The sequence below is a fragment of the Crotalus tigris genome, unplaced genomic scaffold, assembly GCF_016545835.1.
Source record: "Crotalus tigris isolate CLP2741 ecotype Arizona unplaced genomic scaffold, ASM1654583v1 scf7180000017753.6788120, whole genome shotgun sequence".
Taxonomy (NCBI): domain Eukaryota; kingdom Metazoa; phylum Chordata; class Lepidosauria; order Squamata; family Viperidae; genus Crotalus; species Crotalus tigris.
Genome location: NW_024096615.1, coordinates 4,997,531 through 5,013,212, shown reverse-complemented (window position 1 = coordinate 5,013,212; position 15,682 = coordinate 4,997,531). Strand labels below are relative to the sequence as shown.

General features: G+C 42.0%; 1 protein-coding gene across 1 annotated transcript in view; it reads right to left on the bottom strand.

Annotated features, from left to right (window-relative positions):
• Positions 1 to 15,682, bottom strand: part of ZCCHC24 (zinc finger CCHC-type containing 24) — a 102,801-nt gene that overhangs the window by 60,896 nt on the left and 26,223 nt on the right. Inside the window, exon 2 of the mRNA XM_039340766.1 lies at positions 7,050 to 7,250. Within this exon, the coding sequence (XP_039196700.1) occupies positions 7,050 to 7,250 (201 nt within the window). The remainder of the gene's footprint in view (positions 1 to 7,049; positions 7,251 to 15,682) is intronic.

The following is a 15,682-nucleotide window of genomic DNA, read 5'->3' as shown; positions in this document are numbered from 1 at the left end:
AGAGGGGACATGATAGCCAATATTCCAATATCTCAGGGGCTGCCCCAAAGAAGAGGGAGTCAAGCTATTCTCCAAAGCGCCTGAAGGCAGGACAAGAAGCAACGGATGGAAACTAATCAAGGAGAAAAGCAACCTAAAACTAAGCAGGAATTTCCTGACAGTGAGCATAATTAACCAGTGGAACGATCTGCCTCCAGAAGCTGTGGTTGCTCCATCACTGGAAGTTTTCAAGAAAGGATTGGACAACCATTTGTCTGAAATGGTATAGGGTTTCCTGCCTGAGAAGGAGGTTGGACTAGAAGACCTCCAAGGCACTTCCAACTCTGTTTTCTATTCTATTCTATTCTATTCTATTCTATTCTATTCTATTCTATTCTATTCTATTCTATTCTACTCTAAAAAGTGTAAACACTGTAAATATCAGTGTTTTGCAAAAACACATATTTATGGAGCCATTGAAAATAATTGGAGGAAGCAGTTTTATGGGAACTGTCAAATTCATTCACTCATTCAACTCAAGTATGTGTAAGTTTAATTTCATTAGTTTTATCCAGAAATCACTTCAAGTGTGTCAGCGATTCCAGAAATTGAATTAATGTCCACGAAAATCACTGTGTAAAACTGGATTCCACTAAAAGCCTTCAATTTTGGAGGAAAAGAGAAGAAGAGCTAGAAATTTATTCTGAAATGTTCATTGCCCCAATTTAATTGACAGTATTATTTATGAGAGAAGAAATAATAAGGTGAACGTGATTTATTCATACTCTCCATGTAACCTTGTTTAATGCAGATTAAACCCTAGCCTGCATTAGCCTTAGGACATATCCCTGAAGCTGAAGAAATTTAATTAAGTCTAATGAGGCCATTCCCAAATCTTGCAACTGTTCTTCATATGTTTTAGTCTCCAGGCCTATAATCCTCTTTGTTGCTCTTCTTCGCACTTTCTTTCCAAAGTCTCAACAACTTTTTCGTATTTGGATCTTCCCCCCATAGTTTCAAACAGGAGTTGGACAGGCCCCGTGTTGAGATAACCTTTGGGGAATGCAAACATTCAGCTCCTCACTGGCTGACTAGCTTCGGTTCTCCTATCTCATATTACACCAGATGTCAGGCAACTGCCTTCTCTCTCTCTCTCTAAGTCCCATCCCGTTCAAGAGAGAAACCCCATCAGACTCTCATTCAGAGCAGTTGCTGATCTTGGCCCCGCCTAGCCTAGCCTTCGCATGCATCACTCCGGTTCTTAAATGAGCAGCAAGGGCACCATACAAGCCCATGGTGCCCAAAGTCTCTGTTGTTAGGTGAGACCACTGAGTTCCACAACCTGTCTTGCCCCTTTTGTTAAGGGCATCACAACAGTTGTAACACAGTTCTTTTGCGAATCTGTTTTTTCCCCATTGATTTTGCTTGTCAGAAGGTCGCAAATAATAATAGAATAGAAAATAGAATAGAATAGAATAGGAGTAGAGTAAATAGAGTAGAGTAGAGTAGAGTAGAGTAGAATAGAATGTAGAATAGAATAGAATGCAGAATAGGATGGAATAGACTAGACTAGACTAACTAGACTAGAATGGAATGGAATGGACTAGACTAGACTAGACTAAACTAGAACTGACTAGAACAGAACAAAATAGAATAGAATGGAATAGAATAGAATGGAATGGAATGGACTAGACTAGACTAGACTAGAACAGAACGGAATAGACTAGACTAGAATGGAATGGAATGGACTAGATTAGACTAGACTAGAACAGAACAGAATGGAATAGACTAGACTAGACTAGACTGGAATGGAATGGAATGGACTAGACTAAAACAGAACGGAATAGACTAGACTAAAATGGAATGGAATGGACTAGATTAGATTAGACTAGAACAGAACAGAACGGAATAGACTAGACTAGACTAGAATGGAATGGAATGGACTAGACTAGACTAGAACAGAATGGAATAGACTAGACTAGAATGGAATGGACTAGATTAGACTAGACTAGAACAGAACAGAACAGAATGGAATAAACTAGACTAGACTAGAATGGAATGGACTAGACTAGATTAGACTAGACTAGACTAAACTAGAACAGAACAGAAGAGAACAGAATAGAATAGAATAGAATAGAATAGAATAGGAGCTGGAAGGGAGCTTGGAGGACTAGAAGATCTCTGAAGTCCCTTCCAGCTTCTATTCTGATTGATTGATTGATTGATTCCTTCCGGGAAAACATTGTTTGGGAATCATCATTTTTTGATACTCATTACGCATCCTGAAACCAATTAATGGTACCAATTATCTCATATGACAGAGGTCCCCAACCTTTTGGACATCAGGGACAAGTTCCGTGGAGAAAGGGTTTTCCACAGACCAGAGAGTGCGTAGTTTTGTGTGCTGCCTGCATCCCACGGATGAGGCTTTGCTTGTTTGTGCAGACCAGTTGCTGGCATGCTGTGGCCCAGTACCGGTCCACAGACCGGGGGTTGGGGACCTCTGTTATAGGACACTCTCCGAAGAAATGGCTGTGTTAGTTAGACAGCCCTAACTCGGGAAAGACAAGCTACTCCACTCCCAGCATTGCCTGTTGTCTAATTTTTTTGTCTGCGCGTGATTTTAATAGTTGCATAAACTTATACATGTTCTCCTATCCCTAGGAATCTTAAACAACAACAGCAACAATTAAATTTGTGGACTGGAAGCTGGACAAGAATTGCAAAACTCCTGACTTCCTTCCTCTCTTGGGGAAACACATGGCCAAATTTGCTAGCCTTGATTTGCTATCCGCATTTCCATTCACCCCCCCAACCCCCCACCCCACCCCGCTTTGTTTCGAAAACTTTCCCAGTGTTATTTTACTGCTTGGATTCTAAAGTTTCAGCTGTTCTAGGAATCTTCTCCTCCAAGAAACCTGATGCACCAAAAAAAAGAAGGCTGTTTTTATTTGGAGAGAAAGGGGGGGGGGTTGATCTCACATCTGGTTCCCATTAGCAGCTTATGAGTGCCAAAGTAGGAATGATGCAGTTGAGCGTTTAGAAATGTATTTCAGGGGAGAGGGGGAAAAAAAAAAAAACTTTCTCAGTGGACTTTACAAGGAATGCTAACGGGCCTGCAATTCTTATTCTGTTGTGTTTTTTTTTTTCACCCCCAGTACATAAAGATATTTCTCAACTTAACAATTGTTGGTTTAGCAACCTGCTCGACTGTGACAAGTGGCTTAAGGGCATTTTTCAGTCTTACAACCGTCGCAAGCTTCCCTATGTGATCCAAATTCAGAGGCTTGAGAAACTTGCTTGTACTTAGGACGGTTGCAGTGTCCCAGGCTCACGTATCCCGTTTTTATGAGCTTCGGACCAGCCAAATCAATGGGGAAGCTAAATTCATTTAACAACCGTATTAGTAGCTCAACAACTTAAGAACTGGGGCAAGAAAAGTCACCAGAGGGGGCAACATTCCCTGAATTGCTGGCTTAAGGAAAGCCCTGTGATAATTTTGCCCTGCGATAATTTAGCAAAAAAATAAAAATAAAAAGTGATTATTTCTTTTATGGTTGTAAACCAGGCCTAGTCTTGGCAAATGGTTTCCCCCCAGCTTTGTGTCCGCATTCATCTTCGTCATCAGATGGGGGAATCTGGCCATTTCCCAGGAGATGCCAGGTGTGTTTTGAGCACAGTGAGAACCAAAATTTCGGTCCCCTCCCCTCTCGAGACCTTTTCCTGTTCTGCCAAATAAATTCATTCTCTCTCTCTCTCTCTCTCTCTCTCTCTCTCTCTCTCTCTCTCTCTCTCTCTCTCTCTCTCCTTCCTTCCTTCCTTCCTTCCTTCTTTCCTTCCTTCCTCCCTCCCTTCCTTTCTTTCTCTTTCTTTCTCTTTCTTTCTCTCTCTCTCTCCTTCTTTCCTTCTTTCCTCCCTTCCTCCCTCCCTCCCTTCCTTTCTTTCTCTTTCTTTCTCTCTCTCTCTCCTTCTTTCCTTCTTTCCTCCCTTCCTCCCTCCCTCCCTTCCTTTCTTTCTCTTTCTTTCTCTCTCCTTCTTTCCTTCTTTCCTTCTTTCTTTCCTTCCTTCCTTCCTCCCTCCCTCTCTTCTTTCTTTCTTTCTTTCTTTCTTTCTTTCTTTCTTTCTTTCTTTCTCTTTCTCTTTCTTTTTCTGTCTCTCCCTCTCCTTCTTCCTCCCTCCCTTCCTCTTTCTTTCTTTTTCTTTCTTTCTTTCTTTCTTTCTTTCTTTCCTTCTTTCCTTCCTTCCTTCCTTCCTCCCTCCCTTCCTTCCTTCCTTTCTTTCTCCATCTCTCTCCTTCCTTCCTTCTTTCCTTTCCTTCCTTCCTTCTTTCCTCCCTCCTTTCTTTCTTTCTTTCTTTCTTTCTTTCTTTCTTTCTTTCTTTCTTTCTTTCTCTTTCTCTCTCTCTCCCTCTCCTTCTTCCTCCCTCCCTCCCTCCCTCCCTCCCTCTTTCTTTCTTTCTTTCTTTCTTTCTTTCTTTCTTTCTTTCTTTCTTTCTTTCTTTCTTTCTTTCTTTCTTTCCTCCCTCCCTCCCTTCCTCCCTCCCTTCCCCCTCTCCCATTCTTTCTCTCCTGGGGATAAAAGAGGATCAGAAAGCTAGAAGGCGAAAACCGAGGAAGCAGACTTTGACAGAAGCTCAAGAAAAGAAAAGAAAAATACTGGCAAGAACATTTGCTTTTCAGCTGGTTGACCTGTGTCAACCACACGCTAATATCTTGATTTGAATCTACCTGGGTTGAGAAGAAGGAGAGCAGTGGGAGGCACTAAGCAAAAGCCCCTGTGCTAAAGAACTTAACCTTTGTTATGCAAGGTTTGGTTTTGTTTTGTTTTCAAAAGACCTTATCCAAATTTGAGAAGAAAAAAAGATGAGAGGAAATCAAACAGGCTGTGTGATCCTCCCTCATTCCCTCTTTTCTCTCCCACACGCATACTAAATATTCAATAGGTCCCTGACCCAAGGAATCAGTATAGTCTAAAGCCCTCATTAATGGGAGGTGAACTTGTAAAGATGCACATAAGGGCTTTTTCCAGGCGATGAACTGGCTCCTATCCATGCCTGTTTGTTATTCTGGAGGAAACAATCCAACACTTATCAAAACACCGAGAAGACCAACATCTGCTCACACTTCCTGAAAGTCCACAATTTTTTTTAGTGGAACGAAGGGTGGCATTGCCTGTTAAAAATCCTGTCTGAAGTTGGCACACAGAGGTGCCTATGCCTCAATGCTTAGTAGACTCCACTTTGTGCATCCATCACTCTTTTGCATCTGGTCTGCACTGACTGACTTTGCACTAGGGGAAAAAAAAGCTGACAAGGCTAATTGCTAATTCAACAGAGCCCCCAAATTAGTGCAATCTTAGCTAACGACAGCAAGCTCAGGTTATTTTATATCAGGGGTCTTCAAACTTGGCCCTTTTATGACTTGTGGACTTCAACTCCCAGAATTCCTCAGCCAGGCACATGTGCCTGGCTGATGAATTCTGGGAGTTGAAGTCTACAAGTCATAAAAGGGCCAAGTTTGAAGACCCCTGTTTTATACCATCTGCTGTTTTCTTCTTCTGCTCTTCTTACTTGCTTTGTATCTGGTCAGCTTCCTCATCTCTCCTGGGCACTGGTTCCAATTTTCTATTGTTTGAGATTAGGTCTTGCCTGTACGTACATAGCTGAAGGAGTATTTTTAAACCTGGTAAAAAAGAAATCTAACTAATTCCAACACGTATAAGATGGTTCAAGTTGACTGTTATGCATTCTCCCAATCTTCAGGATCTTTAGAACCTCATTCCAAGCCAAAACCTGGATCCCTGTCTAAGAAAATGAAACTCAATGTAGATCAAAGTAAAGTTCTACCCTTATATAAGGAAGAAAAAAAAACCCAACTGTATAGGTATAGACTAGGTCATGGGTAGGCAACCTTGGCTCTTTTATGACTCGTGGACTTCAACTCCCAGAATTCCTGAGCCAGCATAGCTGGAGTTGAAGTCCATGAGTCATAAAAGAGCCAAGGTTGCCTACCCCTGGACTAGGTGAAACTTGACTTAATGCCAGTAACTGCAAGAGGGATCTTGGAGTCCTAGTGGACAATCCCATAAATATGGGCCAACAGTGTGCGGCAGTAGCCAAAAAAGCCAATGCAATGCCAGGCCGCATTAACAGAGGGATAGAATCAAGATCACGTGAAGTGTTAGCACCACTTTACAAGGCCTTCGTAAGGCCACACTTGGAATACGGCATCTAGTTCTGGTCACCACAATGCAAAAAAGATGTTGAGACTCTGGAAAGAGTGCAGAGAAGAGCAACAAAGAGGATCAAAGTGCTGGAGTCTAAAACATACGAAGAACGGTTACAGGAACTGGGTATGTGTAGCCTAACGAAAAGGAGGACTGGGGGGGGGGGATGACATGATGGCAGTGTTCCAATATTTGAGGGGCTCCTACAAAAAGGAAGGGGGCAAATTATTTTCCAAAGCACCAAAAGCCAAGACATGAAACAATGGATGGAAACTAACCAAGGAGAGAAGCAACCAAGGTCAAAGGAGAAATTTCCTAATGGTGAGAGCAATTAACCAGTGGAATAACCTGCCTCCAGAAATTGTGGCCGTTCCATCACTGGAGGCTTTCAAAAAAAGTCTGGACAGCCATTTGTCTGAAATGATATAGGGTCTCCTGCTTGAGCAGGGGGCTGGACTAGTAGACCTCCGTGGTCCCTCCCAACTCTATTATTCTATGTTCCAATAAAGTTATTCATGGAATACAAGTATAAACAGGATTTTGATATTCCTAAAGCAACTTTTCCAACTGACTAATTTAACAAGCTAAGGGATTCACTTAACGGCAAGCCGTCCAATGGGGGCAAAATTCACTTAACGAATGTTTCGCTTTCCCACAGAAATCGGGCATCTCCATTTGCGGCCCTATCTGTACGGCGGCAAATGAGGGGGGGGGCAAACTCACTTAGCAACTGTCTCGCATAGCAACTGAAAATTCTGGGGGTTCCACTGTGGTCGTTAAGACGGAGACTACGTGTTCGCCCTCTCCTTTGCAGGACGTAGGCCTCCAAGATGGCAGGTCCTTACCTGTGGGCAGTCTTTGATGTAGTGTCCCTTGTTAAAGCAAAGATGGCAGAGATAGTTGGGTGGGGGTCTCTTGCTCGGCTTGCGGGCATCTGAGGAAAGGGAAATGTCCGAAAAATGTTCCGTCAGGGAATTTAAGCCATCCACGATGTTATTAAGAGAGCCGTAAGGAGAGCCGCTCTTATACAGACTGCTGTTCAAGGCCTGGGAAGGAAAAACAGAAAAAAATCTGATGACTCTCTTTTCACCCCTGAGGGAGCCCTTCTCATTCATCCTGCATTCAAACCAAAGCCATACTTGAAATTAAGACAGGAACAATTATAAGGTTATGATAAGCCCTGGCATGGTTTTTTTTTTTTCAGGATGCTCTTAATATAAGCCCTAGCATGATTTTTTTCAGGATGCTACAGATATAGATACGTAGATACGTAGAGATAGATGATAGATAGATAGATAGATAGATAGATAGATAGATAGATAGATAGATAGATAGATAGATAGATAGAGGTAGGTAGGTGGGTGGGTAGGTAGGTAGGTAGGTAGATAGATAGATAGATAGATAGATAGATAGATAGATAGATAGATAGATAGATAGATAGATAGATAGAGGTAGGTAGGTGGGTGGGTAGGTAGGTAGGTAGGTAGGTAGATAGATAGATAGATAGATAGATAGATAGATAGATAGATAGATAGATAGAGGTAGGTAGGTAGGTAGGTAGGTAGGTAGATAGATAGATAGATAGATAGATAGATAGATAGATAGATAGATAGATAGATAGATAGATAGAGGTAGGTAGGTAGGTGGGTGGGTAGGTAGGTAGGTAGGTAGGTAGATAGATAGATAGATAGATAGATAGATAGATAGATAGATGTAGGTAGGTAGGTAGGTAGATAGATAGATAGATAGATAGATAGATAGATAGATAGATAGATAGATAGATAGAGGTAGGTAGGTAGATAGATAGGTAGGTAGGTAGGCAGGTAGATAGGTAGGTAGGTAGATAGGTAGATAAGTAGATAGATAGATAGATAGATAGATAGATAGATAGATAGATAGATAGATAGATACTGTAGATAGATAGATAGATAGATAGATAGATAGATAGATAGATAGATAGATAGATAGGGATGGATGGATGGATGGATGGATGGATGGATGGATGGATGGATGGATGGATGGATGATATATATATGATCGGAAACGCTGTATGAATGTATTTATTTTATTGTTTTATTGTCAGGTTATTGTTTTAATTTTGTACGCCATTCTGAGTCCCTTGGGATTGGGTGGCATATAAATTTTAGAAATAAATAAATAAATAAATAAATAAATAAATATAGATATAGGTAGAGACATAGACATAGATAGATAGATATAGATGAAGATATAGAGATAGAGATAGAGATATTTGCCAAATCATCTAGAAGATTAATGTAGAGACTTCTTCTTTCAGGGTCTAAAATTCCCTGGTCTAATAAAACCAGCATTTACAGCAAATACGAAACTGCATTGCACGCACATTCAGAAAGATGGTAATTAACCTTCATGATTCAACTGAATGTGAAAAGGGGAAGAGGTTCAGAATGAATGAATCATAGCGTTTCCTGACAGTGAAAACAAGTAATCAGTGGGATAGCCTGCCTCCGGGGGTTGTAGGTGCTTCATGGCTGGAGGTTTTTAAGAAAAGATTGGCCAGTCATTTGTCCGGAACGGGTATAGGGGGAGCAGGGGGTTGGACTAGAGGACCTCCAAGGCCCATTTCAGCCTTCGTTCCATGATAATCAAGGGATAGCCAGAAGGGTAACAGACTGATGAGTAGAGAGATAACCATTGGTCATTAGATGACGACCAAGTTGTCAAAGAGAGAGCGGCGTAAATACATTTCTTCAAATTCCACTGGTATAAATTTATTTAGTATTTGATTCCTGTGGAAAATCAAATGAATAAACCAAAGTTGGGGCCCGGTTCCTAACAAATCTTCCGTGGGTTTTCAGCAACCCAGCTGAGTGCAAGGCTCTCTTGCCCAGTTCTTCCTTGTAAACAAAGCTTTGTTTTAACGATATAAATAACTGCACCAGAGACAACTGCTGCCAGTTCTATTACACCAGAAGTTCATGTTTCATTGCCATGATAGGTGTGTTACAATCCTCCCTTAGTCGGGGGGGGGGGGGCGCACTGGGGGGATTGCTGTTAATTTTGAGCTTGCAACAGCCAATGTAAATTGCACCCACATTCGGTTTTATACTTCTCCCTGTGGTCTACTTAGAAAGACCATTAAGCTAAAACATACAGTATAAGGTTGCTGGAATTAGGTATGTCTGAAAAGAAGGACAAGGGGGGACATGATAGCAGGGTTCCAGTATCTCAGGGGCTGCCCCAAAGAAGAGGGAGTCAAGCTATTCTCCAAAGCGCCTTAAGGCAGCACAAGGAGCAACGGATGGAAACTAATCAAGGAGAGGAGCAACCTGGAACTAAAAAACAAATTTCCTGACAGTGAGAACAATTAATCAGAGGAACAACTTGCCTCCAGAAGCTGTGGATGCTCCAACACTGGAAGTTTTTAAGAAGAGACTGGACAACCATCTGTCTGAAATGGTACAGGGTTTCCTGCCTTAGTTGGACCTCCAAGGTCCCTTCCAACTTTATTATTATTATGGATCATCGCACAGTCAGCCAGATGTTCAGACTGGATTTGGCATTTTGTCTACCTATCGAGTCCTTACCCAGGACCTGGGATAGGCAGATGTGGATGTTTGATGGTATTACAGATCTTGTCGCAGGATGGAAGCAGTTCCTAGTAAGGCCGCCTTTTGCAATTGACTAATAGTGAATTTGTCAATTTATTATTATTATTATTATTATTATTATTATTATTATTATTATTATTATTATTATTATTATTTCTTTGGCCTTCCTCTTCCGATATAGTGGATTATGGGCACTGAAGTTCACCACTCATCTGGAAGTCCCCAGGATGAAGAATGAATTAAGGCATTCAGGAAATGGAAAAAGCAGCGCGATTCAGACACAAAGAGCTATTATTTGATGCTCCGGCTTTCAATAATCCTTGCGTAGTTACAGACGAGAACGATTTAAAAAAAATAATAATCATAGAGACACACACACACACACACACACACACCCCACACACACATCACATACAAGCCAGGACATTCTTGGCACCCAAAGAGCTATTGAAAATATATATATATATATATATATATATATATATATATATATATATATATATATATATATATATATATATATGACATTTTAAAACGTCAGTAAAGGTCAAACACGTAAAATAAGTAGTAATTGCTTATTTGTGGCGGGTTAAAACGGCCTTAAATACTCTGTTCTGAATTTTACAAAAGGAAACCATACAGAGAAGTTAGATCTACATCTGTTTTTATTTTGTTGCTGTGGTCACTTAACTATGCCTTGTTAATTGCTCCCTGGCTGGGTTTTTCTTGTTTGAGATGCCTGCTTGTTTTAGTATAAGTTCAAAGTCAGAAAAAAAAGGACCTTGACTTTCTAGGATATTTCTTTGTGTTTGCAAAGCTCTATCTGCTTTCAAATTCTGGCTGAACTGAGAAATTAAAATCCTGAGAATTAAAAAAAGGGCAATATATAGAAGACAGTCCAATGGTGGAAATTCTTCTCTCTGTGAAGGACATGCAAGGGTAGATAAATAATTTTTCCAAGAGGCCATATGAGAAACTGGGAATGGAATGGAATGGAATGGAATGGAATGGAGTAGAATAAAGTAGAGTAGAGTAGGGTAGAGTAGAGTAGAGTAGAGTAGAGTAGAGTAGAGTAGAGTAGAGTATAAAACAGAATTAGAAGGGACCTTGGAGGTCTTCTAGTCCAACCCCCTGCTCAGGCAAGAAACCCTATACCATTTCAGACACTGTTGGAGCATTCACAACTTCTGGAGGCAGGTTGTTCCACTGGTTAATTGTCCTCACTGTCAGGAAATTTCTCCTTAGTTCCAGGTTGCTTCTCTCCTTGATTAGTTTCCATCCCTTGCTTCTTCTCCTGCCTTCAGGCGCTTTGAAGGATAGCTTGACTCCCTCTTTCTTGTGGCAACCCCTGAGATATTGGAACACTGCTATCATGTCACCCCTAGTCCTTTTTTTCATTAAAGTAGACATACCTAATCCCAGCAACCCTTTTTTATAGAACCAAGACATTATTGTGAAGAGAGAAAAAGAGAGAAATAGAGAGAAAAAATGAGAAAGTGAGAAAGAGAAAGTGTGTGTGTGTGTGAGAGAGAGAGAGAGGGGGGGGGGAGGGAGGGAGAGAGAGAGATTGATTCACCACTCCCTGCCTTTGACAGCCATTTTGTGGCTGGGCTGCCTGTCACAAAGGGCCAGACCTCTGGTGTCTCCCCTCCCCACTTTGCTTTATTTCCTTTGTTTTCTGGGTTGGTTGTGTTTTTTTTTTTTTTTTTTTTTTTTTTAACAGATTCAGCAGTTGAACAACAAAGTGTTGGTTGTTTCTGGCTTTCTCTTGTTTCTTCCAGACTAAGAGAAATAAAAGGGAAGGCAGTGAATGGAATAGATAGTCAAGATGGCTAACACAACAAGAGTTCTGGGTTATCTGCATGGACAGGTTGAGATGGCAGACATCCCAAGGAGACAAAGACAGCCTCGTTGGGCTCTTTAAAAAGGACTCTGATTAATTTCACAGACCCTTTGATCTGCTGCTTCCTTCTCTTCAGTCTTGGTTTTTCTCCTTCCTGGCTGGCGGAAGGACTCTAGTTTCATCTTGAGTGGTAGGGAATGAAACGGAGAACCTTCAAAGTTCCCTGCCTTTCGTTTGGGTAAACTATACACAGTTAAAACTTTTGCAAGAAAAGGAAGCAACCTCTGTCTGAACTTCCTCCAGAACTCAAGCAGTTTAGGGTTTATTTGAGGACTGCTGCAACTCTAAGAAGCTCAAGTCAAGTTCCATCCAATACAGTGGTTCTCAACCTTTTTAATGCCACGACCCCCAACCAGTCATAAGTCGAGGACTACTCAACTGGTGCAGCACTGTTTGCAGAATGGGACTTTTGGTGGGCTCAGCAGGGCAGAGACAGCCTGGACAATTCCTATTGGCTTTTGAAAGCCAATAGAATTAGACTCTATTCAAGAGAGTCTCTTCTATTGGCTTTCAAAAGCCAATAGAATAAAAGGGAGTAGCGTGGCTAAGGAAAAGGGAGAAAAAATGGCGGACTGTGTTGTTTGGCGACCCCCATGAAATGATCGTTCGACCCCAAATGGGGTCCCGACCCACAGGTTGAGAACCGCTGATCCAGTAGGACTCAAGAACCGGAGGTCAGATCGAAAAACATAATCTGCTCCCTCTGACTTCATGAACATTTCTTTCCCTTCCATGGGTTTTTCAAGGCAAGTTCACTGCGAGGTTGAGCAGAGCGTAGAAAGGAAGCGCTCCCATCGAAATATTTAGCATACAGGTAGTCCTCAACTTACGACCACAAAAAAATTCCATTGCTGAGTAACAACAATTAATTAACGGAACAGCTTGCTTTCAGAAGTTGTGGGGGCTCCATCGCTGGAGGTTTTCAGGAAAAGACTGGACAGCCACTTGTCTGAAATGGTGTAAGCTCTCCTGCTTGAGCAAGGGGCTGGACTAGAAGACCTCCAAGGTCCCTTCCAGCAATGTGATTCTGTGATTCTGTGCCATTCTCCCTACATTTCTACCACTCTGGTTCATTAAAAAAGAAAAAAGAATCAGTTACGTAAGTGATGATTATGTAAACTGAGAGCAAAAGGAAGCATTTCTCGGTTTACGTGTTGCTTCTTTAAAGATGGCCACTGCATCTGGCAAGGAAGAGAGAGAATAATTCTGAGAATCCCAGTAGACAAGGAGGAGCAATTTAGTGCCTCCTTTTTCTCCCAAAAGCACTCAGAGCACATCCCTAGGATCTTTGCAATCATCTAAGACCAAAAGCTCATTTCTTATTGCTCTCTGCAATCTCAGTTTCACCATAGGCCAGGGGTAGGCAACCTTGGCTCTTCTAGGACTCGTGGACTTCAATTCCCAGAATTCCTGAGCCAGCATGGCTCATCTTGGAAACTTCTCCCTTTCCCCTCAACATGGCTGGCTCAGGAATTCTAGGAGTTGAAGTCCACGAGTCATGAAAGAGCCAAGGTTGAAGACCTCTGCTCTTAATCTTCATCCTAGGATAGGCAACCATGGCTCTTCTAGGACTCGTGGACTTCAACTCCCAGAATTCCTGAGCCAGCCTGGCTCAGCTTGGAAACCTCTCCCTCTCCCCTCAGCATGGCCGGCTCAGGAATTCTGGGAGTTGAAGTCCAAGAGTCATAAAAGAGCCAAGGTTGAAGACCTCTGCTCTTAATCTTCGTCCAAGGTTGGGGTAGGCAACCTTGGCTCTTTTAGGACTCATGGACTTCAACTCCCAGAATTCCTGAGCCAGCCTGGCTCAGCTTGGAAACCTCTCCCTTTCCCCTCAGCATGGCTGGCTCAGGAATTCTGGGAGTTGAAGTCCACGAGTCATAAAAAAGCCAAGGTTGCCTACCCCTGGACTAGGCTAGTGTCATCCTTGGCAACATTCCTGCTGCCCTTCAGATGAACTTCACTCCTAGCCTTTCCTGCTGTTCGCCTGGCGTGGCCCACTTCCTTTCCCCCTTCTCGAACAGACTTCTCTCCTGGAATTCTGGATTATAGTTTGTGCGCTGGGAAACAGAACTTGCCTGGTGCTTTCCTCTTGAGGGCCAGGTATGGACTTCCTGATTAAGAGACAGAGATTGAGAAGGCCCAGCCAGCCTCACTGCATGATCAATCAACCTACAACAGAGTGTGCGATACACCCATCCTTAACATCTTTTGGGATTGGAAAGAACTCCTTATGAAGCCCTTATGGGAATATTTCTGGATTGCTCGACTAAGTCTTGGTTATCTCTAGTTGTCTCCTTTGATTTATGGGGATTGCATTGAGAGCATCCCTCTTGAAGCTATATTGCAGAAGGGAAATTCATCGTTGGCAAGAAAACAGCCAGAGGAAGTGTTATGGATGTCAACCTACTGGGAGCCTTCCAAAATCCTTTCTTCACCTCTCCGAGCTGATATTACTCACATGCTCTTACTCACACATGTTCCTGTTATGCACACACAAAGGAAAGGCCAATGTTACATCTCAGGATAGGAAACTCAAACATGGTTAATTGTGTCTGCGTGACTAGGTCGGGTTTTTTTAATTAAAAAAGGGGGAGGGCAAAGATCCAGATTAAGATACAAATTGGGACCATCAGCCAAAGAGCAACAATGATCAGGGGACTGGAGGCTAAAACATATAAAGAACAGTTGCTGGAATTGGGAATGTCTAGTTTAAGGAAGAGAAGGACGAGGGGGGACATGATAGCACTATTCTAATATCTCAGGGGCTGCCCCAAAGAAGAGGGAGTCAAGCTGTTCTCCAAAGCACCTGAAGGCAGGAGAAGAAGCAACAGGTGGAAACTAATCAAGGAGAGAAGCAACCTGGAACTAAGGAGAAACTTCCTGACAGTGAGAACAATTAACCAGTGGAACAACCTGCCTCCAGAAGTGGTGAATGCTCCAACACTGGAAGTTTTTAAGAAGAGACTGGACAGCCATTTGTTTGAAATGGTGTAGGATTTCCTGCCTGAACAGGAGGCTGGACTAGAAGACCTCCAAGGTCCCTTCCAACTCTGTTATTCTATTCTAAATATTACTTTTCCTCCCCCATCTGGATGGAAAGAGATCACTCAAAAGGATTCTTCAGTCATGCATTTTATTATTCTTTTTTCTTCCCAAATTTATATAGAATACAGAATAATAGAGTTGGAAGGGACTTTGGAGGTCTTCTAGTCCAACCTCCTAACTTGGCACCAACTTGGGCACCTCTAAAAAAGCTATTTAAGAAAGAATTCATGGAAAGTTAGGTGGGATGAGTAAAAAGGCATTCTTTCCATCCATCCATCCACCCATCCATCCATCCATCCATCCATCCATCCATCCATCCATCAGAATAGGGTTGGAAGGGACCTTGGAGGTCTTCTAGTCCAGCCCCCTGCTCAAGCAGGAGATCCTATAGCCTTTCAGATAAGTGGCTGTCCAGTCTCTTCTTAAAAACCTCCAGTGATGGAGCACTCACAACATTTGAAGAAAAGCTGTTCCACTGGTGAATTGTCCTCACTGTTAGGAAATTTCTCTTTAATTCCAGGTTACTTCTCTCTTTGGTCAGTTTCCAACCATTGTTTCTTGTCCTGCCCTCTGGTGCTTTGGAGAATAAGTTAACCCCCTCTTTTTTGTGGCATCCTCTCAAATATTGGAACGCTGCTATCATGTCACCTTTAGTCCTTTTCATTAAACTAGACGTACCCAATTCCTGCCAACCTTCTTCATATGTTTTAGCCCTCCTCGCCCCCCCCCCAATCATTTGCTGGAATTTTGATGGGATTGGTAAACCTACCCAAAGATAATTTTTGGTAATTTGGTAATTACCAGAAAATAAGAATATTATATTGTATTATTAATTGGTTGATGTAAGATGGTGTGAATTCAAATAGATAAGACATGTATCCTGAAGATGAGATCTTGTGATGAATTGTGATAAAGGGAATTAGGGTTATTTAAAACTTGG